The sequence below is a fragment of the Trichoderma camerunense genome (assembly GCF_050948025.1).
Source record: "Trichoderma camerunense strain CBS 138272 chromosome Unknown V8C40scaffold_3, whole genome shotgun sequence".
Lineage (NCBI taxonomy): Eukaryota > Fungi > Ascomycota > Sordariomycetes > Hypocreales > Hypocreaceae > Trichoderma > Trichoderma camerunense.
The window spans coordinates 444,801-468,955 of NW_028145367.1; the positions used below are offsets into that span (position 1 = coordinate 444,801).

Consider the following 24,155-nt stretch of genomic DNA (forward strand, 5'->3'; position numbering starts at 1 on the left):
TACGACGAGCAGCCCATTCCCATCCTCACCGATCATTTTCCTCTGGCCGCCCTTGTGCTTGCTCGGAGCTAGCGGGTGTCATGCAGAGAGGGGCGAACTTTTGCGCTCTGGCAACCAAGACGACTGTGTTTTTTATCGCGACTCAATTTCACAACCAGAGGACGAGAAGAAACGCGGAAAATTTACTTCATAATGAACCACGAGATTTAAAACTCATTGAATCCGGTTTCAAAAGTGTCCATGGTCGCATCCCGGCGTCGCAGCGGTCGTCGGCGTCGTGGAGGGGATTCGGATGAGGTGCGTCGGGGAGACGCGATGGGGCGCGAATTTTTGGGGATGCGACGACGCTGAGCCACCAGGAGCATCGCCAGGTTTCCGCGAAAGCACGTGAGACCCGCTCCACATTTCACTGACCAAGTTTGACCAACTCTGGCCAATTAGATGCGAGAGGGGCGGCTGACCAACCAGGGATGATGACGTACTCGTATCTATTGGTCCGGATGCCGTGATGGGCTTTCTGAGGCTTTCCCTTGGCTTTTATCACATTTGCCTTTCCTTTTTGCTGCTTGGCTGATATTGAGAAAAGAAGGGAGGGAGACACGGGTTGCTGCCGGGGTCACGTCGGGATTACATCTAGTATTTCAGCTACCAAGTTCCCCTTGGCGATGCATCGCTTGTATTCCGATGGTGTAGTATACAGTGGTACCTTGTCCATCTCAACTGCTGCTGCATCTTCCCTTGTCCATTCTTACTCATCCCTCGAACTCGTCCAAGTACGATAATAGAATACCCACCTTGTACCCCATACTTTGTAATTCCAACGCATCTGAGGTCCTCGTATGTACGAGCCATGCACCAAGCGCAAACCAGCCCTACTCGAAGCAGAAGGCTGTTGCAGCAGCTCCCCATCAAGTGCAGATCTAGTCTATCCAGAGCAATTAGTAATGTCGCTCCGACTTTGACTCATTCCCCCGTTTCCATCATTACGTCGTGGGCCAATTGCATCAATGGCGAGCCACCACTTTTCGTCCGACGCTTTCGTATCGTTCGACCGCTGATTGTCCCGGCTTGACCACATGCTAAACTGTACGTACCTCAGCTGTTTCTCGTTCCCCGCTAAAATGAAACTTTGACGGGTAAACCCCGTGTCAATATCGGCTAAGTCCCAGCATCGTTGTCTCCAAGATCGCTACAATCCGCTCTCAGGCCTCGCTGGAGCTTGTAATCACGGCAGACAAGCTAGAGGCCGTTTCATAGACCTTGTTCAAAGGGAAATATCAAGCTTGCATCTGCACCACCGTCGCATTGCTCGTGTTTCAGCGCCATGGTACAACATGCCCGACACCTCCAGCTCAGCTCCGACCCAGCTCTAATCGCCCGGATTAACCGTTGATCCGCAATCCGGCTATCTTGTCGCCTCTATGCACGGGCCCCTTTACTCCACGGCTCCCCAACATCCTTCTCTGCTATACCTCCGTACCCCATTCTTCCACTACCAATTTTGCCATTGATTGCCCTCTGCTCTTAACAGCTTCTATCTCACCGCAGGTCACCAAGACAATCCGGCCTAGAGGCTCATCGACCCACCGCCTTCCCGGCTCAAGCTTGTGTTATTGTTTGCCATTTGGCTGCTTTCTTTCGGTTTATTTCATATTTCATCGTATTACTTCAATAGTAGGTATGAACAAGAACTGGAATGACAGGGCAGATAAAGATCTGTTCTTCACTATTTTGTCTGTCAAGAACATAGGCGTTATCAGTGGCGCAGAATGGACAACCATCGGCAATCATATGCGCGGCCTCGGCTATGGCTTCACCAATGAAGGATGCCGGTAGGTGTCTCTTATACTTCTCATCATTTTCGCGTCGTGCCTTTTTTTTTCTATTTCAATCTCTTATCGCGAGTATCTGGGCTTTGACTGGATGGAAATGAACACATCACGTGCAAAGATCATCGTCGGTTGGCCATACATTCATCTCTAGATGTGCATCCAACTGTTATTCCGGCATGCTGTCGATCGTACCTCGACATCCGAGCATGACCATTCCCGCTTACACTAGGCTTTGCCGCTTACACCGATATATATACTACCTATAATATACATACCCTTCATCCATACTCCATCTTCACGCTACTTCTGTTCTACTTGATCTACCCTTTGCTAACATGATCGCAGGCAACACTTTCAAGGCCTCAGGAGAGCGCAAAACAAGGCCGAAGTGGACGGAAGTCACTCTGAAAGCGCTAGAAGAGCTGATCCAACCTTGAATCCCATCACTAGAAGACCGGGGCCTGGCCGCGGGCGCCCCAGAAAGTCACAGGCCCAGGAGTCCGATCAGCCTGACGCAAATACCGCTGATAACTCACCAACTGGTCTTGCTGCTGGCGTACCTACCACGGTTTCTACTGCTGTCCCGACGGTGCTCCCCGGAGCTGTCGTGTCTAGTCCTATGCCAGGCCACGGCCCGGTTATGGCTGCTTCTGCTGTGCCGCTCCAGCAGCAACAACAGCTTCAGCAACAGCAGCTTCAGCAACAGCAGCTTCAGCAACTTCAAGCTCAACAACTTCAGCCTCAACAACTTCAGCCTCAACACCAGCACCAATTTCAACAGCAACAGCAACACCAATTCCAGCAACAACTACAGCAGCACCAATCACAGCTCCAGCCGCAGCTCAAAACGGAGATGCATGATGCTGATGGCATCTCTGTCTCTGCCCAGACACCGAATGATATCGCTTCTAACCATCTGATTGGATCGGAACCCGGATCGACAACCTCTCAAGAACAGCTCCAACTGGACGCTGTGCAAAGTGGTGATGATGAGGAGGAAGAAGAAGAAGAAGATACAGATGAACATCCTTCCAAACGACAAAGATTAGACCCCCACGACCTCGGCCAAGATTCGGCTCTCGATGACGAAGCTGTGCTGGCGCTGGCCGCCCATAACGGCGCGGATGGCACAGATCCGTATCCCTCAGAGTAAGCTTTACCACTACGTTAATGATTGCGGCCAATACTAACAGATCGCGTTAGCTTTGGGTTCAGAGATGGCCAGATATGACACTGGACGTTAAATGGAGTATCTGTGTAATGGAATGATTATCTCATTTGGAAGAGGTAGCATATTTGCTAAATTTAGGCGTGCTTAGCGGGTTGGTCGAATGTCTCTGTTCCCCTTTGTCTACTTTTCCCCTTTGGCAGGTGTCTTAGCGTTTTCTTGCGGAGTTGACTCATTGGGACTATAACTTCATCTCTAGGTAGAGACATAATTGAAGTGGTATGAGGAGTGGAACGGCAAGCAATTGGGGGTGTAGATGGATATATAATGATTGGGTCGGGTGTTTAAGGAGTGTTTGGGGACATGGAGCTCAAAGTCTCATCCCCTTATGCCAGCTGATTTACACCTTAGATATAACACTAATAGATTGCAATGACTATCCAGAACCTCAGTATGTGTTCAGTGCCTCAGTAATTACAAAGTATGCTTGTAGAGAACGAAAGAATTATTATATCACATGGGGTTGTACTAATGGGCTTGTAATGCTGGATAGCCGCGTCCAAATGAGCGCGGCATGTATTGGGTGCGAGCATAATGTGAGCCTCCATTGAACTCAATTCACTGCCCTCCGATCTCCCACCGTCGGCCAGTTTCCAACCGCCATATAAGTTGCATCCGGCAGCCGGCAAACATCGCAACCTCTCGCTCAACTTACCATCTCCAACCTCGAGAACCGACCCCGAAAAGCAACGAGTACGATTGTCAACCTGACAAGAAAACGAGTACGATCGCCCAAACCGACAAGAACGCATCATGGCTCCCAAAGCTGCTTCTGCGACTACCCCAGACTCGGGTGCGGGCTCTTCTGCCAAGCCCACTGGGACTTGGGACAATATCGCGTTGCTCAACGATCTTCTCGTCGCCTTTTATCAGGTGGGCAATCAGGCGGGCAACTTTAATACGCAGACCAATGAAGCGGTCGTCGCCTTTATGACCGCCCAGGGGCATGTAACCTCGTGGAGTGCCATACGGTAAGATTAGATTTCTTTTGATCCTTGTTACTCCTCGATATAGCCGTCTATCCCCTTCAATGATCTCCCTCAATCTGCTCGGCAGTCTTGATCAAGGCTGTATATCTGGAGACACTGCTTATACAACCCCTTCCTTTCTACAAGCTTCAATGGCATCTTCAAAATTCATTCACCTTTTGCAAGCCCTGTTATTTCCTACTATGTCTGCCACCTTTTATACCCATTCTATCTTCACCAACCATCTTCAGCACCTTCACTACTATCTACCGCCATAATCTTCCTCTCACAACCTTCTGCAAAATTCTATTCTTTGCCTCTTACAACCTTTCTTCTCCCTTTCAACACTTTCCATCTTTCTCCACGAACATCATCCGCAGCACCAAAAATGGCTTCTTCTCGCCAGTTGATGAAGTGGACCCCCCAAGTTCACGAGGATATCCTCGTATCCGTGTTCTACAACTTGACCCTATCTACCGAGGATTGGGCAAAGGTGATGAATGATCTCAAGGAGATGGGCTACGCCTTTTCTGAGAGTGCACTTCGGTATGCCAGGTTTATTCGCCTATGTACTCTTTAGTACCAAGTCTGCATTGAATTCCCTATACGCTTGCACTTCACTTCACTTCACTGCCAGTTGGCGGAGAGCCAAAACCCGGCAGAATAATCTACTACCACCTATATATTCTTGCCCGCTGTTTTCTGTTTACATTTTTGCGTTTCTTCATTTCACCCTACTTCTACAAACTTGTATCCCAACTCTCGCACCCCAAGTCCATTCACTTCTCATCACTCCTCATTCTCTTTCACAAGTTCTTACCACTTGGTCATTCTATTTTGCAATCATCATGGGAGCCCCAAAGTCTTCCAACGCTTCAACCACTGGTAACAAGCCTACTCGTGGTTGGGATGCCGCCGCGCATGAAGCCCTCCTCTTGTGCGTCATTGATGAAGTCAAGGGTGGCAAGGCCTTCTTGACTGAGGTTACCGCAAAGATGCAGGCTCGGGGCTACAGCTACAGCTACGACGCAATCAAGTACACAGTTTCTCTTGTTCACTTCTTTGACACCTCCTCGTACTAATCCATCATGTTTTTTCTAGTCAGCATGTTCAGAAATTGCGCAAGAACCGCGATACAACTGTTCTCGGTGGCCCCACGGAGTCTGGTGCTGGAAGCACCAAGACTCCTACTCCTCGAAAGTCGGCGACTCCTCGCAAGCGACGCACTCCCAAGAAGGAGATGATCACTGATGAGGACGATGACATGAACCTCAAGCTGGAGGAAGCCATTGAAGACGAAGAAATGCGCAGCCCCTCCGTCCGCCCTCGTAAGCGCGCCAAATCTGTCGCTTCGTAAGTTTTCAAGGCTTCTTGTTCTGCTTCATAATACAAATGGAATGTTACTAATGTCACTTCTCTGTATAGGACTATGGACGACGAGATGGATGACTTGCCCAAGCTTGAGGATGACTATTAAGCTTGTTTGAAAGCTATTCAGATGGATGCCACTCTTTTGGGATTTATATACCGGCTGAAACCAGTGGACACCCTGCAGGTTATGGGACAAGGATTGGAGAATGGGTTAGCTGGTTGAGTGGCATCTACATTGGGGGACGAAATATGGGCATTTAAGCAAGTATATACCGTCTTCTTTAGACAGGAAATATCTGCAACGCAAGAATTTGATCTTTGACTATATTTCTCTCTGAGTTAGTAATCAGTAAACTGTATCTTGCAGAGTGTGCATAGGCTCTCTGATCAGAATATCACTGTGGGCTCAGTTGCATGAGCTTACCATAACGGCATTCTATGCGCAACTATCCTACATGCTTGCAGCCATTCAGCGTACAAGTTAGCCATCCATTCCACCTTTAGATTGGAGTGATTGATAACCAATATCTACAGACATCTATGCTTTACGGCACTATAGACATAGAACGTTTCACGCTGGAGACGTAGTATCATGAACGGATTACCACCTGCAGGCACGAGTCACCAAGCTTCTAGCTAACAAACTCGTCAAAGTTCTTAGATTCATTGGTACGCAGTATATTTAATGATAGTTCGTTACGATGAGATGGATATTTGGTTCTGGCTCCGAGTAGTGCCACCTACCTACTGTCAAAGGTGAATCAGCATACTCTGGCTTATACTATGCGTCTTCTACCTAAAAAAGCATTCACCACTTGCATGTATAGCTCAAAGATGGTTCACTTGTGCATTATCAAGGCTTCACTAGGTGAAAAAGTAGGCGTAGTTATTGCATAAGGATAATCAACTTACTATAAGCAGGAAACTATCAATTGACATCAAAGTGAACAAAAAGAGAGATACCACTATTCTGTGCACCTGAGAACGCAGGTTACAAGTCTTGAGCAATCCAATTTACACCGCCCTGCTTTTCTGCTGCCCAAGCTCGACCACCTACTTATATCCCGTAGGCTCGAGCCCTCTTCCACTCAACCTCCCTTCCTCTTCTCCCCATCCTCACTCCGCATCAGAACCTGAAGCAGCAATACTTTGCCCTCTTTGCAACTCGCACCAGACCCAATCACCCACAAAGCAACTCTACTTTTCCCTACATCACAACTCATACCCATCATGGCCCCTGTGGAAAAGAAGTGGGATGATGCCGCCGAGCGTGACCTCTGCGTCGCCATCATTCAGGCAAACCAAGATGGCGCCAAAAAGACCTACAACTGGCCTCGCGTTGAGGAGATCATGATCAGACTTGGCCACACTTTTACCAAGGACGCAATGTCGTAAGTTTAACTACTCCCGCTTGGGTTCTCTTCACATTTTCTCCCAATATCCAACCTTGTTCCTACACTCCCTCACTTTGAACACCAAAAGCTAACAACGATATCCTTCAACACAGCCAGCACTTCAGCAAGACCATCCTGAAGGACTTCCGTGCTCGCCACCCCGAAGGCGACACCACCGCAACTCCTCCTGCCAGCGCCACCAAGCCCAAGACCCCTCGCAAGTCCGCTACTCCCTCCAAGAAGCGAACCAAGAAGGCCGCCAAGGGCCAGGACACCGAAGATCAAGAGGACGACGATCTCGAGGCTACTCCAAGCAAGAAGGCCAAGAAGGAAGACAAGGCCGCGACCTTGAAGAAGGAAGAGCCTGACTCTCAGAGGTATGTTCGCTCCATCTTCCCTTTCTCAACTTACTCTCTCCTCCTCTTTCCTTTCTCAACTACTCTCTTCTCCTCTTCCAAGAAATATTTCTTCCGACAGTTCAGCTGACTCACAAATTTGTCTCAGCGGCGACGACGAGAGTGAAGAGAAATTCAAGGCCGAAGGCTCTGACACCAAGGCTTGATAACTCTTGACTTTGCTTATTCTACTCGGTTTATCTCTCGCAATGGGGTCGAGAATATGGGTGCTATTTAGTTTGAGATTTTTTCACAATAGGGTGGTTATTTAACGGACATCATATGCCGGCTGAAGATCTGGATGAGACTGCAGGGAGCCTGCTTTAAGCTTAGTAGTTCTGAAATTTGAATCGTTGAAAGCACTTGATGAATCTTCTCCTCTGGTGAACAAACACTCTTCGTATGGATTCGCTCAACAAAGGGCAGCCCAAAGTCTTGCCTGGTGTAGCTATATGCACATGTAGTCGTCCATGGTTTTGACACGGTCTGATTAGAGACGAATTGTTTCCTACATCGAACCCGAGTTGATCATGATACAAATTTTGCGAAAAATAGAGCTACGATTTCTATGCTGCGATTCGTCAAACCATCCTATGTCACAATTTCCCAGCCCCAAACGCCACATTGCAAGTTTAAAAGCATCAACAATGAAGCGCCTTCATCGTGGTCGCCGGCCATCTAGCCTGTTTCCATCATTTGGCCCCTTCTTGTCTGGGGCTTTCGACTTGTCGTCAGCATCACCCTTTCTCTTAGTAGTTCCACGCAGGCTCTGTCCTTGACCAGCAAAATGGGGCTTGGAGGAGTTTTCCTTATCCTGCTCCTTCTCAGCATCCGTCTTCAGGGGCTTCAGTTCGTATCCAAAGAAAAGCTTGTTGGGAGGAAGACGAAGGGGTACGGGAGCGCCGTCTCGTCGTCTAGGGGCCGCGGTTGTGTCGACCGGTACTGGCGTTGCAGGTTTCGGTGTTGCAGTCTTGCTTCCCTTCTTGGCCAATCGCTGGCCTTCTCCAAGGAAATTAGTCGGCACGCTGGTGACTGATGGAGCAATAGAGTTGTAGTTGATGGCCTGAGCCATGGTCCCCTGGCTGTGCAAAACACCACCAGCAGGCACGCCACCCATGGTACTCCTTGGTGTACTGGTTCCGCTCTTCCTCTCAGGTTCAACGTATCCAACAGGTGCCGCAAACTCGACCGAGACATCAGTTTCAATCATACTAACACCCATCTTGTCCGTCTCCGGTTTGACGTCTAGGACCGCAACTCGGTAGACCTCGTCATTGTACTCAAAGTTGAAGATATCGCCTTTTGTAAGGGTTGCAAAATTTCTGAATGCTTTTTCCAAAACTGCCTTCGGGTCGCTAATATCGAGGAAGTTGACGGATTGTGGCTGCAACTTGACCATTCTAGCAAGCTCCAACGAAGTCGTTCGAATCTGGATCATGTCGCCTACATCCAAGCCTAGGGTCTCCATCATCTGTCGATGGTTAGTCTATACAAAAAGAGAAGGCAGTGGCCTAGAGCATCCAACAACTTACCCACTGGGGGATATATGCACGACCCTCCTCAGCAATGAACTCCAGAACACCGGCATGCGAGTGTTTGCCTTTTTCGCCGTTGATCATTTCCATCAGCAAAGGCCACTGGACGTGAAGCTTAGAGACCTTGTCCAGCGCTGATGGCGGAAGAATGATCTTGGAACCAAAATTCAGCTCTGGCCGTTCGCTGCCCGGCGCCATGATGAGGGGGTAGCATCTGTAATACTCGTCGAACCGCTGGATTATGGGTCGTCGACCATGGCGTGCCATGTTATAGAGGTGTTCCGGATTTCCGGGATCGTAGCCACCAAAGCCAGACTTGCAAGATGTTAGCAGAAGTCAACAGAAACTATGGGAGGCGATGTGCCAAACTCACCATCATGGCGTAGTAGCAGGTAGGCAGCAGGCGAATATGACACGAGGCTGACTGGCAGAAAGATTATAGAAAGGCCCAAGGGAAGATGGAGATTAGCACGGTCAAGCCAACCTCTCCCAATATTCCTTAAGAACAAGAATAACTGTTTCGGTGTCACTGATGCTCCTGCAGCGTGTTCACTGTTTTGATAAAGTACAAGTCAAAAGTCGAGAAAGGCGGAAGACGTGGGGTTCGTTAGTAGTGGAGGCAGCTGTTGAGTGACGCAGGTACCTCTTGTAGAGCTGCGACCAACGCCAAAAAGTTAATCCCGGTCATCGAGCTTCCCTGCGCTAACACGCGCCACTCATTGCCCTCTCAACACGTCATCTCTGGTTAATTATATCATTAACAATTATCTCTAGAGGCATCCTATAATTGGCCGGCTCTTTTGACCTGCTTCTCTGCCCACGACGCGAGAACAAGGGGCACACCGGCCGAGCCATTCTGTCCTCTCAAGGCGCCATGTCTTCTCGATACTCTGCGGCGCGGCCCAAGCGAGCGGGCGAGAACTTTGCTCGAACGCACTATAACAACGAGGAGGATACGAAGCGAGTCAAGTTTGATGTGCGCAATCCGTCCATCTTGGCGCCAGACGCGCGAGAAGACGATGCGGTCCTCGACGCCGACGTCATAGGCGGCAGCGGTGCCACGAAACGAGGTGCTGTGAACCTCGACGGCTACGACAGTGATTCAGACAATGAGAATTTCAACGCGCGAGCAGGCAGCCGCAAGAAGGGAACTGTCAATATCCTAGAGCAGCTGGACAACTACGATGCCAAAGGTGGCAGCAACAAGGAACCGTCGGGCGGACCTATCAACGAAGATGACGACGATGACGACATGTTCGCGGCCGAAAATGACGACGAGCCAGGAAAAGAAGAAGCGAATGGAGAGGATGAACACTTTGAAAAGTCTGGTAGGAAGAAGAAGGACGTCAAGTTTCTCGACAACGCCCAGATTGAAGGCCAAGTCCCAATGAGCAAAAGTGGCGGCACCATCCGCCTGGACGAGCGGGAAAGCAGCGACGACGAAGACGATCTGGACCTTGCGATCCAGGAAGAGGGAGTGGACGAAGAGGTAGGAGCGGGCGGCCTAAAACGCAACGCACCAAAAGTGGAAGCTTTCAACCTCAGAGAGGAAATGGAGGAGGGCCGCTTTGATCAAGACGGCAACTACGTTCGAAAGGCTAACGATCCAGATGCTATGCATGATAGTTGGCTCGAAGGCTTTAGCAAAAAGGAGATGAAGAAGGCGGCAGCAGCACATGAGAAGCGCGAGGCAGAAGCTCGAGAGAGACGCATCCAGGAAGATGAAGTCTTGGTCTCAGAGCTGCTAGCAGCGTTGATCCGGAGGCTAGAGAAAACAGAAACTCCCTTGGAAGCTCTAGCACGGCTGGGCAAAGACAAGACAAAGACCAAAAAGATCCCCAAGTGGAAGCTCAAGAAGATGAACAAGGGTGCAGAAGCTATGGAGACAGATCAAGAGGTGGCAGTCGACCCAAAACAGGCCGAGGTTAGGCAAGCCATCGACGCCATTACGGATGCGGCTGATAAACTACTGAGCCGCGGACACGAGGAGATCTACGATCAAGAGAGAGAGCTGTTGGTTCGTGAATATCGACGCGAGACTGGAGAAGATTGGGTCGACGCCAAAGTGGAAGATCAGCCGCCTACCACCGCCGACGACGACGACGTATCTGTTCCAGCTAGCGGCACCAAGTGGGAGTTTAGATGGACGGACGGGCGTGACAATGCTGCAAAGCAAGGTCCTTTTGACGGCCCCACGATGAAAGCTTGGCAGGATGCTGGATACTTTGGCCAGGGCGTCGAGTTCCGAGCTATTGGCGGAGCTGGAGACGAAGGTGCGTGGACAGCATCGGCTGATTTTTCATGACGACTCAGAGCAGGCGAGCAAACAAGGAGAAAAGAGTACCCGTATATGTGTGAGAGCCGAGCGAGCAGACAAGCGAGCGGGTAGAGCCGCTCCCTCGCGTTCTTGTGGCTTAATTTTCGTGCCGGGCAGACTTGTGAAAGTGGGAACATTTGGAGCCGATGGGCATCTACAAAGCAGCATCTCGTTGGTCGCCTCTGGAGAGTTTAAGGCTCTGCACGTCCGTCCCGGCGCCTCTGCCGCGGCTAAAGAAGGGCACGGTACTGGGCAGACGAGAATGCAACCGCAGATGGTTCCTGGAACTCCCGATCTCAACGGGGCCGGACGGGCTGCCCATGGGGCGATCTGGGGTCGCAGGCTTCTCCAAGATCCCACAAGCCGTAACGCTCCGGCGCTTGTATTCCGCAAAGGCCCTAGGGGAAGCGCGATGGCAGCCGAGCTTTGCCGCCTGGATGCAGATGCAGCGGGATGCAGGGACCGATTCGTTAACATGTACGAGTAGCACTAGCAGACAGACGTGTTGATGTAAAGGTGAAGAAATTGAGGGCATCGCCAACCTCGCGCGGTGAACTCGACACCCGAGTGCAACAAAGAGGCATTTAGGCCCTTAGCAATGCCAATTACGAGACGTGACTACTGCTTTGGGAAACGGCTGGATGAGCGATTTCCATTATTCACCACTTGCAATTCGCACACGCCACCGTTTGCCCCCTTATCGTGCCGTATCAAGTCATCAAGTGTATATCCGCATGCCCACGGAGAAAAAAGTGCGTATCACTGCGCCAGGCGAGGCCACGGGGTGCGGCATCCTCTGGCCAAAGGGCGAATTTGCTTAATTATCCCACTGCCGCCACGGCCGCTGTCCGAGAGCGGCCTTCGCGGTGACAAAGTGCTCCGTCTTTGACGGCTTGGCTTGTTGATGATGGGATTTGGCCCCCCCTGTGGCAGTCTAACGGCCAACAAAAAGACAGAGAAAACTGATAATACGGCCGCGGCAGCACCGGTGAAACGTGGGATGGGCTCAGGTTATGGGCCGTGTGCATGAGCAATGAGCAATAGCCATGAAGCGGATGGCGGCATTTTGTCAGATGGTTATTTCCTTCGCTCGGGGTTTCCAAGAACATGCTGCCATGACCTCATCTTTGCCCTGATAGACGCTGGGCGGCAACCTGACATGTCCCTTTTTTTTTCTTCTGTCCGCCCTATGCTTGACCACGGCCGGCCAACGCCGGTGGAGTTGGATAATAATACAGCAGAGGCGGCCGGGCGTTTGTTGGGAGGCGAATTCCCGTCCCTGGAAGCGAACAGCGCCCCGCCGGTTCCGTAAAAAACAGCGCAGCGCCTCGCCAGGAGCAGCCCTAGCCTTGCGGCGAATTATTAAGAACGGCCAGATGTGGAATCGTCGAGATCGAATGTTTGAAATCTTGGGAGCTGCTAGTTCAAGGCTGTCGGTGAGCTGATGAGCAAAGGGGCAATGTAACGAAGGGTGTTGGTTGCAGTAGGCCATCCATCAATGCTATAGTACGATGATGGATTGATAATTGTGCTATTAGGTAGTAGGAGGCAAGATAAACGGACGTTGCTTGCCTTATCGAACAAGCACCTCCCTGCATTGTACGTCAAAGTCACGTCAAAGCTGCAGCGGCGTATCTCGATGTAGCTCCCAAGTAGCGCCTCACCGTGCCGAGCGAGGGCAGCAACTCGGCGATACTCGCACCCCCCAACACAACACCGCCCGGCAGCTAGAGGCTATACCACGCAGCTACCGCTCAGCTGTGTAGCATTTGCTAGCATTTGCCAGCCCAGCCCAGCATTTACCTGGATGGCCATCCATCCCATGCCAATGCCCTGCGGCGGGTCCAGTGTTTAGACGCGTCTTCTGGCTGGGTAGGCATTAATGTCGCTCATCCGATGCCGCATCACCGTTGTGTCAGAAACACTATTAATCTTTCCACCTCCCACCTGATTTCTTCATCCTTTTCCTTTTCTCTTCCTCTCCATACCCAGCCCTAACAAGCATCCCTATCGTATCAACTTTCAACTCCAGGTTAGTACTCATACCATTCGATATCATGTTCATGCTCCGGCCCACGCTACGACTGCTGTTCGCCTGCCCCTCCTTACTGTACTCGTCGCCTTAGCTACCCCGCCAGAACTTCCCTGCGTCACCAATTTTTTTTTTCTCCCTTATTTACCCCTCCTCCCTCCCACCTCAAACAGCAGAGATTTTGAAGCTTACCACGCATAACCATCAATCGCAGTCACAAATCAGCTACAATGGCTCCCATCAAGGTCGGCATCAACGGCTTCGGTCGAATTGGACGTATCGTCTTCCGCAACGCTGTTGAGCACCCCGACATCGAGGTCGTCGCCGTCAACGACCCCTTCATCGAGACCACCTATGCTGTGAGCCGCGTCCCCCCTCTTTTTTTTCTCTGAAAATGCCCCTCTTCAGCCCAACGCAAGCAATGCCCAATTGAGGGTAGAAAGAGACGAATAATAAGAGTGCACTGCTTGAACGAATCTCTTGATATACCATGAGATTGAAGAGCTTCTACGGTGATGCTGTCATCATGGGAGGGAAATCTTCTCAAGCAATGGCAGGAGCTGCAATGGCATTGTCGACAGATGAGTTACACTTAATGTCTCAAAAGTCGTCAATGTCGGACAAAATTCCAGCTCCTTCGTCTCACGCCACTACCCCTCACTACATGTATAGCTTCATTGTTCATCCGCTAACCCGAGACATCACTAGGCCTACATGCTCAAGTATGATTCCTCCCACGGTATCTTCAAGGGCGACATCGATGTCGATGGCAAGGACCTCGTTGTGAACGGCAAGAAGGTCCGCTTCTACACCGAGCGTGACCCTGCCAACATCAAGTGGAGCGAGACTGGCGCCGACTACATTGTCGAGTCCACCGGTGTCTTCACCACCACTGAGAAGGCCAAGGCTCACTTGGCTGGCGGTGCCAAGAAGGTCATCATCTCTGCCCCCTCTGCCGATGCCCCCATGTACGTGATGGGTGTCAACGAGGACAAGTACGACGGCTCTGCCGATGTCATCTCCAACGCCTCTTGCACCACCAACTGCCTGGCTCCCCTCGCCAAGGTCATCCACGACAACTACGGCATCGTTGAGGGTCTCATGACCACTGTCCACTCCTACACTGCCACCCAGAAGACCGTCGATGGTCCCTCCGCCAAGGACTGGCGTGGTGGCCGTGGTGCTGCCCAGAACATGATCCCCAGCAGCACTGGTGCCGCCAAGGCCGTCGGCAAGGTCATCCCCTCCCTCAACGGCAAGCTCACCGGCATGTCCATCCGTGTTCCTACCGCCAACGTCTCCGTTGTCGACTTGACCGTCCGCCTCGAGAAGCCCGCCAGCTACGCTGCCATCACTGAGACCATCAAGAAGGCTGCCGATGGTCCCCTCAAGGGTAAGTGACGAAATTTAAGCATCGTGTCCGTTTATAACAGAGTGCTAACTATGTGCAACAGGCGTTTTGGCCTACACCAACGACGATGTCGTCTCCAGCGACATGCTCGGCAACACCAACTCCTCCATCTTCGATATCAAGGCCGGTATCTCCCTCAACGACAACTTCGTCAAGCTGGTCTCCTGGTACGACAACGAGTGGGGCTACTCCCGCCGTGTCCTCGACCTCCTGGCCCACGTCGCCAAGGTCGATGCCTCCAAATAAGTGTTTGTTCTGAGATGAGATGAGCCCAGGCTGGGGGCCATGAAAAATCATTGTCGTCTATAGAAACACCAAAAAAATAAAAAAAATTAATAGTGAATACTGAAGTGTGTCCTCGTACAAAGTGTGGGCCTTTTGATAGTTTGGCATTGCCACAACAAGTAATGACAATTTGCTCTCATGCTAGTCTCTGTCTGTTTTTGAATCGATGATGTAGTGGCTGCCTAAGTGCAGATACCGTATGTAGGATCCCTCTTCAACGTGCCATCATCTTATACGGCTTGGCTTCATGTCGCTTGTTGACAAGATCGCAACCATTGAGACGGAGGAGTGGTGACCGACCATCTTTGCAAATACAAGACCCAAGGCCAAGAGTCTTAAACCATCACACGTGCGAAAATCTGCTTTCAATCATAAACAGGGTTTTTATTCCATCTAATTAATGGGACCTCTCCAGGGCTCTCCATCACAGACGACAAAAGAGAGGACAGTGTTGAGCACAGGGGATATCATAAGAAACGTCAGGTAAAAAGAAGAAAAAAAGAACCAGTATTTTTTTGCTAGCAAACAAAGTGTCAAACGATAACAGATGCATTCCCAGTCCCCCGTCTTGCGGTGGTGCATGGGCGAAATCTTCGTCTTCATTCGACCAGGTAAAACCGTCATCTCCCTTTCAGCTCAGTTGAGTTTCTACCAAGTATGTATGTGAAGCCAGACGACAATGAGAGGAAGGATGAAGAAAAAAAAAAGAAAAAAAGGTTTTTGTTCGTGACCCAACGCCAAAATGCAAAATCTCTCTCTCTCACTCCCTTTGAATAAAAATCAAGCATCTTTTGTTCGCCTGTGTTGCCTGCATATAAAACCTAGTGAGTTATTATGGCACAAAGAAAAGCCCGCAGGCTCCGAACCGGCCGCCCAACTCCAACCATCAGCCATGCCGCTTGTCGTAAAGTGTATAGTTAAAACAGAATGTACCAGCTGAGAGGGTTCCCTCTGTCCCATTGGAACATCATTCAATTCACTTCAGTGGTCCCGGGGAGCAACAGACTCTTCGAGGTTAGCGTCAGGAGTCCAGTCGACGTCCTCATAGTGGCACCAGTGTCTGAGCACTCGAAGAGCTTCCGCCATCATTTCGTCAAGCGTATAGTGAAGCTGGCCCTGGGGACGCAGAGAATGATTCTCAATGTTATTGGAAGCCTCGCTTATCTGAGACTGGAGTCGGAATCGTGATCGCTCAAGCCGCACCCAATCTGGAGGTGGGAGAACTGGATTCTCCGTCGCCACATGGCATCGAATAAGCTCATTAATGGCCATAGAATTAAGCCTAAGAACCAAGACGTAGAGGGGGATGAATCGACGAGTGTGCGCCTCTTGCCTCCTCATCTGGCCTTGGATAAATTCGAGCAGCGGGAACAGGCTGGACCATCCAGTCGGGTCACTCCTCTTATTGACCAACCCACGATAGATGTTTTGCGCCTGGAAGCCGGCCATAAAAGCCAGCAAACTTTCCACGCTAATCACGAAGCCTCTGTTCAGATCAGGCTCCCGCGAGCCGCCGGCACCACCTCTCATTGCTGTGTCAGCCTCGTGCTTAAGGCGGCGTCCAAGAGTAGAGAATCGGGCCTCTCTCTCTCGCATAGCTCTAGCTTCGGAGGTTTCCGGACGGCTTGCATCTTGACCATTGACCCTAGCGGCAGATGAGGCCGACGCGGATGGAGTAGCGTTGACGGTGTCCCCGGGAGTTTGGGCCAACGAGTTGCTAGAGCTGGCGCGCGACATGGTGGCAGCTCCCTTTTTGGATGGTGTAGTCGGAGCGGGCAAACGAGACGAGCTGGGAATCTCAGGGACCTTGGGCTTCTTTTGTGCAGTGCTTTCTGACGATGCCGCCGTGTCAGGGGCAACAGGCCGTTTCCGTGCGGGCGGAGGCTGGATAGAGTCTTCTGGTGCAGTAGAATGCTCTTGGTTTTGTGCTTGCAACTCTTTGCGGGCTGCTGTGGATGATGACAGGGCTAAGATGCGTTTAAAGTCTCGCCGCAGTTTCTTGGGCACTTTAAGCTTGACAATGAGCGCCTTCCGTAATTTTTGCTGAAGGGGTTCGTCCTCGTCGTCAGAGTAATCAACCACCGGCTTCTTCTTCTTGGACGGCAGTGGTGGTTCCTTCTCTCTCTCATCTTTGCTCTTGAGGGGCTTGCTTTCCAACGGCTCCATCGATGCTTTCTTTCTAAGTTGCAAGGCGGCTTCCACTATCGGCGGCAAAGTTGGCGAGAGCAACGGCGGGATTCTTGCTGGTGACTTCTGTCTCTTGAGCTCTGATATGGACTCGGACTTTCTATGCTGTCGGTTAGGCGACTTGGTCCGTTCGCGAGAGTCGTCACGGGGTTTCTTCTTGTTTTGTTTCGCCAACGATCTGTCTTCGGCTTCGCGATCCTCAAAGGTCAGGTGGAGAGGGGATAGCAGGGGCGGCACAGTTGACCGTGATGCTTCGGCTTTGGTGGGCGTGACCCGGTTGCTTCCCGAACCGGTAGGGCGGACGCCATTTAGGGAATCGCCTCGTGGACGATGTGCAGGTGAGGTGTTGTTGCGACTAGAGCCCACGGCACCCTTGAGAAGGGCTCTGCCATTGGGGAGAGAGGAGGAGTTGGCGCCGGAAGCAGACAGCCTGTCGTCCTTGTGCGACGGTGCATCCCTGGAAGCCGCCGAGGATGTTTTATCCTTGCGTTTCTGCGCGTCATCGCGGGAGTGTTGTACCCGGTCATCGACGTGCTTGGTGCTGTCCGGCTTGGATCGCTTCTGGGGTCGCGACTCGTCATCCGGGTCAGCCACGCGTTTCTTGGAATTGGGAGAGGGCGGTCGAGGCGGTAATGGGTGTTTGGTAGGAGGTTTAAGAGGTAATCTAGGTCAATGTTAGCTGCTGCTGATCGCTCAATGCTACCGTTGCTCCGATCTGTAGCGGAGCTGCAAGTACCCACCTCATGTCGGCGGCTTGTTCGCGACCCTGTCGCTGTTTGGCGTCGACGGGCGGATCTGATTCTCGCGGCCTGGGCCTGTCCATCTTCCTCGCTTCCGAGACAGACTTTGATTCTGATGCGGATCTGGGGTCCGAGGTGGCCCCCGTGTTGGCTGACAGCTCGCCAGCGCGTTCGCTTTCCTTCTTCTTGGCGATTGATGGCTCTGGAGGCGACGTGGACGACGTGGCCCCCGTCTTCTTGTTCTTGTAGTCGCTCAGCGACAGCTTCTTCTTCTCGCCGCCCTTGGCCAGCGCGTTGACCTCGCGTGGGAGTGGTTTGGCCGGCTCCTCACGCATGTCATAGTCGGACTTGGTGAAGAGGACGCCGCGATCGGCTTCGGACAAGAGCGTCAGGTATTGCAGGCGGGGATGATGCCATTCCTCAAAGGAATTGCTGTCACCGTGGCTGGGGCGAAACCGCCATTCGGGGTGAAATGCTAGGTGATGGGGTCGTTCGGGCAGGATGCGCTGGCTGAGCACCTCGATCGTCTTCCGCGCCGCTTCCATCGTGCTTGGGCGTGATCATGCCGCAGGCACGAGTGAGCGGCGGAGCGCGACCGACGAGACGAGCGGCAGCGGGCGACAGAGAGCGCGACAATGGAGGCGGATTCGATGGTGATGCAGACGCAAGTGCCGCACGGCTGGGGGGCTGCAGCACAGAGGCAAAGGCGAGACAAAGAACTGCCCGGACAAAGGACAAGGCCAGCAACAGAACAGGCGACGGTGGTTGGGGCGCTCAGCAGCGCTCGGGGCTGCGGCCGCTGGTCTCTGGGATCTCGCACAAGGCGCTTTCTCTCGCGAGCAGTAGCGAATCGACTGAGCGCGACAGGCGGCCGAATCGCAGCAGGGCGAGATGCGGCAATGGATTGGATGTTCGTGGAGGGACGTGATGCAGATGCCCACGAGATGGTGTTTGGCGATCGGTACTAGGAAGAGCGGCCGGCGGTGGGTGGAGGCGCAAGTACCTTGACTCTCCGACTGGACTGGCGCTGCTCAGGCCACTCGAACTCAATGCTACCTAAAAGTGCTGGCGGGCGGGAAGAAGCTGGGCTCAACTGCCAACAGGTAGTGCTGATGCTGCTACTGGCGCTGCTACTGGCGCTGGCGCTGGTGCTCCCGGGGGATGGGGGGCCTGTGCGTAGGTTCAATTTTGTATGGACGGATACCCGACAGCGCTGTGCGAGCTCACTTGTCCGTCACTTCAACTGCTTAAGGTTTGAGGCCCAGCGGTGCATGCACGCTATAATACGATACGCGCCGCCAAGCAGGGAAATTCCGCAGTGGCGTCGACAATTGTGATGTTGGTTGTCGATTCTTGAAAGTGAGAGAAAAGTCACGTCACAACGCACGGAATATTGTACTGTATGAGTACAGTAGTCGAAAGAAGGTCACGGGAAGAGACTGAGGCAAGGCAAGGATTACGGCTATCGCTCCAATGGCTGACTCTGCAGTCTATCTACAACGCATTGGTTCATTTCATTGGCTGATGGACTTTGATGTTGTTTCGGATATGCTCTATACGACTTACGAGTAATAGTCGACCAGGGGGAGCTCCTAATCTATCAACAGCCGTGCTAGCTACCTAGTACCTACTATATACTTTGGTACCTTGCTGTCCTTAGGTTCTCGACTCCGTCATAAATATAAAGAGTACAAGCAGTGGCTTTCTTTTTGCCATGTTTGGATGTTCCGCTTCCACAAAAAAAAAAAAAAAAATAGCACACAAGCTCATCTCCTATGCTTGAACTTTAATAGACGGGGGCATGGGGCTTGATATCGATGCAATAGCATCAAGTGACGGGTCCCGGGTGGATATCAAACTGGACCTCTTGTTAGCCTCATTGTTCACATTTGAACGCCCTCCGCTTTGTTTATTTTTTGTGGCCAAACTGGGAGAGCAGCTATGCGTCGTTTTGGACGTCAGATGCGCGTGAGGAAAGCATTGATCTTACCCTGTTAACTGGGATTCACATCTTCTCTATCCACTTTCTCTTTGTCGAGATGTCGGGCAAACATTCTTTTCTGTCTGCTTTTCGTCACACAACTCGTACCACTCTCTTTGTAATATTCTTAGATAAGTATATTTTCTATTCATGGCGTAAGTGTTTATTACACTGTAGAAAAGCAACGATGATATCTCTGTACACCATCAACCATAAATATCAAGCAAGAATAAATCACACGCGCGATAATGTTGATAAACTACATATGCCTACATATCGATCCGTTCCTTTGGTATTCCTTGTCCATACAAATCTCATACATCAAAGATCTCACTCAGTCCTCCAGATCGCCCTTGCGTGCAACCAGCCAAGCTGCCACCGCACCGGTAAAAAACCATCCTGACGGAACACACTCCGTACGACACCAATGCGTTTCCCACTGCGCCAAGCGATCGAAGCAAACATTTTCCCTTTGAATCCTGGCCCCTTGTCTGAAAACCCTAGACTGGCCGAACCATTGGCCTAGTCAATCCCGCCGTAAAGCATTCATTCAGCCGCCTCGAAATCCCCCAAAATTGCCAGGCCTTTGTGCTCCCTAATGCTATGCGAATCTCACATCGCCTTTTTGGCGAGAGATAAAATGAAGTAAACAAAGAAAAATCATTGCGCGTCTATTTGGCGGCCATTAACCACCTTGACGTTTCCGCCGGGAAGCTTCCGCCTCTTGTTGCTTGCATTCTCCCAGGCTGCGAGGCGTGCCTCGATGCCGTTTAGCTGTTGCTTGAGAGCCACGATTTGCGGTGCTGTACCTGGACCTTCCGGAATTGTTTTGTTAATGTGAGATATGATGTTCCCGTAGAGGCCCGCGGTATTGAAGTTGGTCTGCCACGCGTTGAGAGATTGCACCTGTATGTACACACCTTCCATTTGTGATTTGAATCTATCCATGAGCATACTCGTTCGACGGTCGAGCTTCTCATCGAACCGACTCCCTTCCAGGGTATTCAGTTGGTTCTGATTGTTCACCTGCTCCCTTATCTCAGAGCAGTCCGCTTTTATTATGGCATGCTCTTTTTCAATCCCAGCTACCTGGCGAGTAATATTGCCGAATTGTTCCTCCAGAGTCTCTCGCTTAAGACTCTCTTGCACAAGAAATCGTTGGAGCCTGTTCTGGATTCCCTCAATATTCCCACTTATATTTTTGTAAAAATTTCCCAGTTCGGGTTTGATGACTTCCAATATTTTGTTATCGGGGATAGATGCAGACCTAATCGAACTGAGCTTTTCCACACGCTTCTTCATCTCCTCCCATTCTGCCGAGAAGTTGGATATAGTAGAGTCCAGCTTATCAAGTCGTGTAGCTGCATCTTTCTGCGGTTTGTTTTCCGTAATGAGTTTGGAATGATCGCATATTTGTTCCTCCAGCCGCTTGATCATTGTAGAATGGTCGTTCACGCGAGCCTCATGCTTGCTGAACTTGTCATCTTGAGAGAGTGAAAGCTGCTGCAGCTGCTCAGTGAGCTGCGACTTGCTTATTGACGATTCCGAGAGTAGTCGTTGTGCTGAGAGTGCCTGTCTAAGACTGACATCCAGCCTCGACACCTGATCCTTAATTACAGTAAGCTGCTTAGGGTCTACCAATGACTTGATCAGCAGCTTCTGATCTGCTTCCGCCCTGTCAAGTCTGGCCACCGCTATTGCTACCCTTTTTTGAAGTGTAGAGTTCTTTTCTCTTTGTTCAGACAGGGTTTTTTCGAGCTCGGCAATTTTCTGTTCGTAATTTGCTTGTTCAGACAAACTCTTTTCGAGATCTGCAATTCTATCTTTGTTTCGTACTTGCTCGGACAGACTCTTTTCGAGTTCTGCGATTCTGTCTTTGTTGCGAACTGCCTCAGACAGACTCTTTTCAAGCGCTGCGATTCTCTCTTTGTTTCGTACTTCCCCGGACAGACTCTTCTCGAGCGCTGCAATTCGGTTTTTATTTCCAACTTCCTCGGACAGACTCTTTTCGAGTTCAACGATTTTGTCTTTGTAGGATCGTACTTCCCCAGACAGACTCTTTTCGAGAGCTGCAATTCGGCTTTTGTTTCCAAGTTCCTCAGACAGACTCTTTTCGAGCGCTGTAATTCGTTCCTTGTTCCTGGCTTCGTTAGACAGGCTCTTTTCGAGTGCTGCAATTCTGTCTTTGTTCTTGGCTTCGTTAGACAGACTCTGTTCAAGAGCTGCAATTCTGTCCTTATTCTTGGCTTCGTCTGCCAAAGCATTCTCGAGCGCTGCGATTTTGGCCTTGTGATCCCGGTTGATGGATTCTTTCATTTCTGCGATTCGCTTCTCGTTTTCTTGTATCAGTGTCTTCCTGAGAGAGGTTGCTCTGTCTTCACCCTCTTGCGCCAGCGTCTTCTGAAGCGAGTGTAGCTTTTGCTCGTTTTCTTGAGCCAACGCTTCCTTGAGTTTGGCCATTTGCGATCCGACCAGCTCCTTGATGAATTGCTGTGACTCTGCGACCTCTTTCTTGAACGATTCCTCCATCTCCTTTTTCATGGTGGTTTGGATGGTGTTGATTTTGGCCTCCGATGCCTCTCTCTCCTCCGATGCCTTTGATTCATCAGAGCTCTTGCCACAAGCTTCTGAAATGTGCCGTATGAGTGGCTGCATAGCTGATGCGATTTGTTCGTCAAGTTCTCCCACGTGTTTGTCAGCCCTCTTCATGTCGTCGAGATTCTGCTTCTGTTGAGCAGCCATAAACTCCGGAGAGCTGCCGTAGTCTGATGGATGGTAATGACTGTGCGCTTGACTTTGAGTTGCCCTATTGTGAGACTTTTTGGCCTCGCTTTTGAGTTTGCACCAGAAAAATCTGTCAAAAATAAGATCTAGCACTGGTTTGAAAGAGATGCCCGACACATGGTTGGTGAGTGGCTTGGATAACTGGCTCGAAGGATGCTGTTTGGGGGTGTCGGGATGGCGTTGTCTATGTGAGACTGTACGAAAATGTCGTTAGTAGGTTCACAGTCTGTGCTCAGCAAGGATTTCTCGAGCAAATGGCTTCTGGGGTGGCACTACCTAACGTCGTTGGGCTGGATCCTTCAAGATGATCGCGTTGGTCAACAGGACTCCGTTCATCAGGTCGATCGACAGTGCGAATGCGCTTAGCATTCGGTGCGGTATCACCTGATGCTCGTTGACCATCTCCTTGGATCGAGTCTCGCTTGATACTGCGACCCTGGCCAAAGGTGTTATGGAAGCCTTGCTGCGAAGGCCGCCGAGGAGGATCCTGACCCATGATGGCGATGGCGTAGGATGTGGACAATGACGGCGATTAGATGGATTATGTGAGAGAAGATACTCTGGGACAGAAGGATTCAGTTTACTACCGAATCACCGATGATCATCTTCTTCCACCCCAACTCATCTAGCGAGCTGTGGGAAAGCTTCCAGATGAGACAGATGTCACAGAGCATCAAATATGACAAAGTAGTAAGTAGGCCCCGAAATAATCTCCGAAGAATCAAGGCAGACTGTTATAAGGAAAGGCGTTTGTTTGGTTTGGTTGATAGACACAGTGCTGTTGGGCCGAGTATCGTGAAAACAATAATGGACGAGGTAGGTTGGCAGAGAAAGGTGGATGTGGTGCGTGTGCGGGTCAGGGCACTTTTTTTTGTTTGAACGAGTGTTGGTGAGAGTTGTAATGTCGGGTCGTAAAAAGCAATTATAGTCTTAGGGAACCAAGGCACTAATAAATATAGACGAGCCTGCCGCTTTCTTAAAGAGCTGCTGTGCTAGGGGGGGTTTCTTTTGTTTACAGAGCGCCTACTGCTAATGGATATGTAGGTCTAGCATTTTCACGGTGGACTCCATGCCGCTGCATGCATCCAACCTGAATGTAATTTGATGTCGGGTGATGTACCTCGTTAGCTATCAGCTGCAGGTATTAGGGGGGGAAGCTGCTAGAAGAGACCTAAACAAATATTTTCCCTTCCACCTGAACAAAGAGCTGCGAATAGGAACCATTTCCGTGCATACAACTACATCAACTATCTGAGCACAGATAGCAAACAAAAACCCGGGTTACAGGGATTAGATTATAAGAACCGCAGTGAGGTGGCTTTTAACTAATGTTATGGGGTGGGGATTTGATGCTGCAAGAACAGGGATGCGGTTGGTCAGATGGCAGCCAACAAACAGGCAATTTCAGCAAACAAAGCAAATATGAGGGGGGAAGAGTCAATCAATATTAGAGACAGAGGTCGGTCAGGCTGCGGTGTGCAGGATTGGTGCCTAGCATGAGCGAGCCGTGCATAAGGCGAGCATAGGCCGTGCATAATCACATTACTCAGACATTTATAGAAAAATACATGTAATAAAAGACAAAGAGTGACATTCATTGGTTTCACAATCGTTCTTTGATATTCCCCAAGATAACAAACATCCTGGTGTAGTTTGTAGTTCAAAGATTACCGCTTTAACATCCGCCCCTTGTCT

The 24,155-nt window shown here is 50.7% G+C and overlaps 9 protein-coding genes across 9 annotated transcripts; 6 read left to right on the forward strand and 3 right to left on the reverse strand.

Annotated features, from left to right (window-relative positions):
* The first annotated feature begins 1,333 nt into the window (after positions 1 to 1,333).
* On the forward strand, positions 1,334 to 3,172 carry V8C40DRAFT_136673 (uncharacterized protein). Its single transcript, XM_083211131.1, has 3 exons — positions 1,334 to 1,832; positions 2,178 to 2,981; positions 3,036 to 3,172. The coding sequence occupies exons 1-3, from the start codon at positions 1,681 to 1,683 to the stop codon at positions 3,061 to 3,063; spliced, it is 984 nt and encodes a 327-aa protein (XP_083076796.1). The 5' UTR covers positions 1,334 to 1,680; the 3' UTR covers positions 3,064 to 3,172.
* Positions 3,173 to 3,813: 641 nt separating this feature from the next.
* On the forward strand, positions 3,814 to 4,608 carry V8C40DRAFT_262330 (uncharacterized protein; the record flags this gene model as incomplete). Its single annotated transcript, XM_083219353.1, has 2 exons — positions 3,814 to 4,031; positions 4,215 to 4,608. The coding sequence occupies 2 exons, from the start codon at positions 3,814 to 3,816 to the stop codon at positions 4,606 to 4,608; spliced, it is 612 nt and encodes a 203-aa protein (XP_083076797.1).
* Positions 4,609 to 4,876: 268 nt separating this feature from the next.
* Positions 4,877 to 5,505, forward strand: V8C40DRAFT_262331 (uncharacterized protein; the record flags this gene model as incomplete). Its single annotated transcript, XM_083219354.1, has 3 exons — positions 4,877 to 5,064; positions 5,130 to 5,381; positions 5,454 to 5,505. 3 exons carry the CDS (start codon positions 4,877 to 4,879, stop codon positions 5,503 to 5,505), a joined length of 492 nt encoding a protein of 163 aa, XP_083076798.1.
* Positions 5,506 to 6,629: 1,124 nt separating this feature from the next.
* Positions 6,630 to 7,355, forward strand: V8C40DRAFT_262332 (uncharacterized protein; the record flags this gene model as incomplete). The annotated part of the gene is made up of 3 exons (XM_083219355.1): positions 6,630 to 6,790; positions 6,907 to 7,170; positions 7,298 to 7,355. The coding sequence occupies 3 exons, from the start codon at positions 6,630 to 6,632 to the stop codon at positions 7,353 to 7,355; spliced, it is 483 nt and encodes a 160-aa protein (XP_083076799.1).
* A 185-nt stretch (positions 7,356 to 7,540) lies between these two features.
* V8C40DRAFT_234982 (polyubiquitin-binding protein UFD1) lies at positions 7,541 to 9,394 on the reverse strand. Its single transcript, XM_083213756.1, has 3 exons — positions 9,097 to 9,394; positions 8,721 to 9,038; positions 7,541 to 8,659 (listed from the first exon to the last, which is right to left on the reverse strand). Exons 1-3 carry the CDS (start codon positions 9,100 to 9,102, stop codon positions 7,847 to 7,849), a joined length of 1,137 nt encoding a protein of 378 aa, XP_083076800.1. The 5' UTR covers positions 9,103 to 9,394; the 3' UTR covers positions 7,541 to 7,846.
* V8C40DRAFT_136713 (U5 snRNP complex subunit LIN1) lies at positions 9,097 to 11,333 on the forward strand. Its single transcript, XM_083211133.1, has one exon. It carries the CDS (start codon positions 9,598 to 9,600, stop codon positions 11,026 to 11,028), a length of 1,431 nt encoding a protein of 476 aa, XP_083076801.1. The 5' UTR covers positions 9,097 to 9,597; the 3' UTR covers positions 11,029 to 11,333.
* Positions 11,334 to 12,613: 1,280 nt separating this feature from the next.
* On the forward strand, positions 12,614 to 14,887 carry V8C40DRAFT_136791 (type I glyceraldehyde-3-phosphate dehydrogenase). The gene is made up of 4 exons (XM_083211134.1): positions 12,614 to 13,072; positions 13,298 to 13,431; positions 13,781 to 14,465; positions 14,527 to 14,887. Exons 2-4 carry the CDS (start codon positions 13,303 to 13,305, stop codon positions 14,727 to 14,729), a joined length of 1,017 nt encoding a protein of 338 aa, XP_083076802.1. The 5' UTR covers positions 12,614 to 13,072; positions 13,298 to 13,302; the 3' UTR covers positions 14,730 to 14,887.
* Positions 14,888 to 15,131: 244 nt separating this feature from the next.
* Positions 15,132 to 18,295, reverse strand: V8C40DRAFT_234991 (uncharacterized protein). The gene is made up of 2 exons (XM_083213757.1): positions 17,696 to 18,295; positions 15,132 to 17,619 (listed from the first exon to the last, which is right to left on the reverse strand). Exons 1-2 carry the CDS (start codon positions 18,238 to 18,240, stop codon positions 15,750 to 15,752), a joined length of 2,415 nt encoding a protein of 804 aa, XP_083076803.1. The 5' UTR covers positions 18,241 to 18,295; the 3' UTR covers positions 15,132 to 15,749.
* A 1,949-nt stretch (positions 18,296 to 20,244) lies between these two features.
* Positions 20,245 to 23,648, reverse strand: V8C40DRAFT_136895 (uncharacterized protein). The gene is made up of 2 exons (XM_083211136.1): positions 22,737 to 23,648; positions 20,245 to 22,654 (listed from the first exon to the last, which is right to left on the reverse strand). Exons 1-2 carry the CDS (start codon positions 22,954 to 22,956, stop codon positions 20,337 to 20,339), a joined length of 2,538 nt encoding a protein of 845 aa, XP_083076804.1. The 5' UTR covers positions 22,957 to 23,648; the 3' UTR covers positions 20,245 to 20,336.
* Between the last annotated feature and the right edge of the window lie 507 nt (positions 23,649 to 24,155).

Coding starts and splice junctions, on each gene's coding strand:
- V8C40DRAFT_136713 (XM_083211133.1), top strand. CDS start 9,598: ATGTCTTCTCGATACTCTGCGGCGCGGCCCAAGCGAGCGGGCGAGAAC.
- V8C40DRAFT_136895 (XM_083211136.1), bottom strand. CDS start 22,956: ATGGGTCAGGATCCTCCTCGGCGGCCTTCGCAGCAAGGCTTCCATAAC. Junction 22,655..22,736: donor ATCCAGCCCAACGACGTTAG/GTAGTGCCACCC, acceptor ATTTTCGTACAG/TCTCACATAGACAACGCCAT.
- V8C40DRAFT_234991 (XM_083213757.1), bottom strand. CDS start 18,240: ATGGAAGCGGCGCGGAAGACGATCGAGGTGCTCAGCCAGCGCATCCTG. Junction 17,620..17,695: donor GAACAAGCCGCCGACATGAG/GTGGGTACTTGC, acceptor ACATTGACCTAG/ATTACCTCTTAAACCTCCTA.
- V8C40DRAFT_136791 (XM_083211134.1), top strand. CDS start 13,303: ATGGCTCCCATCAAGGTCGGCATCAACGGCTTCGGTCGAATTGGACGT. Junction 13,432..13,780: donor TCATCGAGACCACCTATGCT/GTGAGCCGCGTC, acceptor AGACATCACTAG/GCCTACATGCTCAAGTATGA. Junction 14,466..14,526: donor TGCCGATGGTCCCCTCAAGG/GTAAGTGACGAA, acceptor TATGTGCAACAG/GCGTTTTGGCCTACACCAAC.
- V8C40DRAFT_234982 (XM_083213756.1), bottom strand. Junction 8,660..8,720: donor GTGCATATATCCCCCAGTGG/GTAAGTTGTTGG, acceptor AACCATCGACAG/ATGATGGAGACCCTAGGCTT.
- V8C40DRAFT_136673 (XM_083211131.1), top strand. CDS start 1,681: ATGAACAAGAACTGGAATGACAGGGCAGATAAAGATCTGTTCTTCACT. Junction 1,833..2,177: donor TTCACCAATGAAGGATGCCG/GTAGGTGTCTCT, acceptor ACATGATCGCAG/GCAACACTTTCAAGGCCTCA. Junction 2,982..3,035: donor ACAGATCCGTATCCCTCAGA/GTAAGCTTTACC, acceptor AGATCGCGTTAG/CTTTGGGTTCAGAGATGGCC.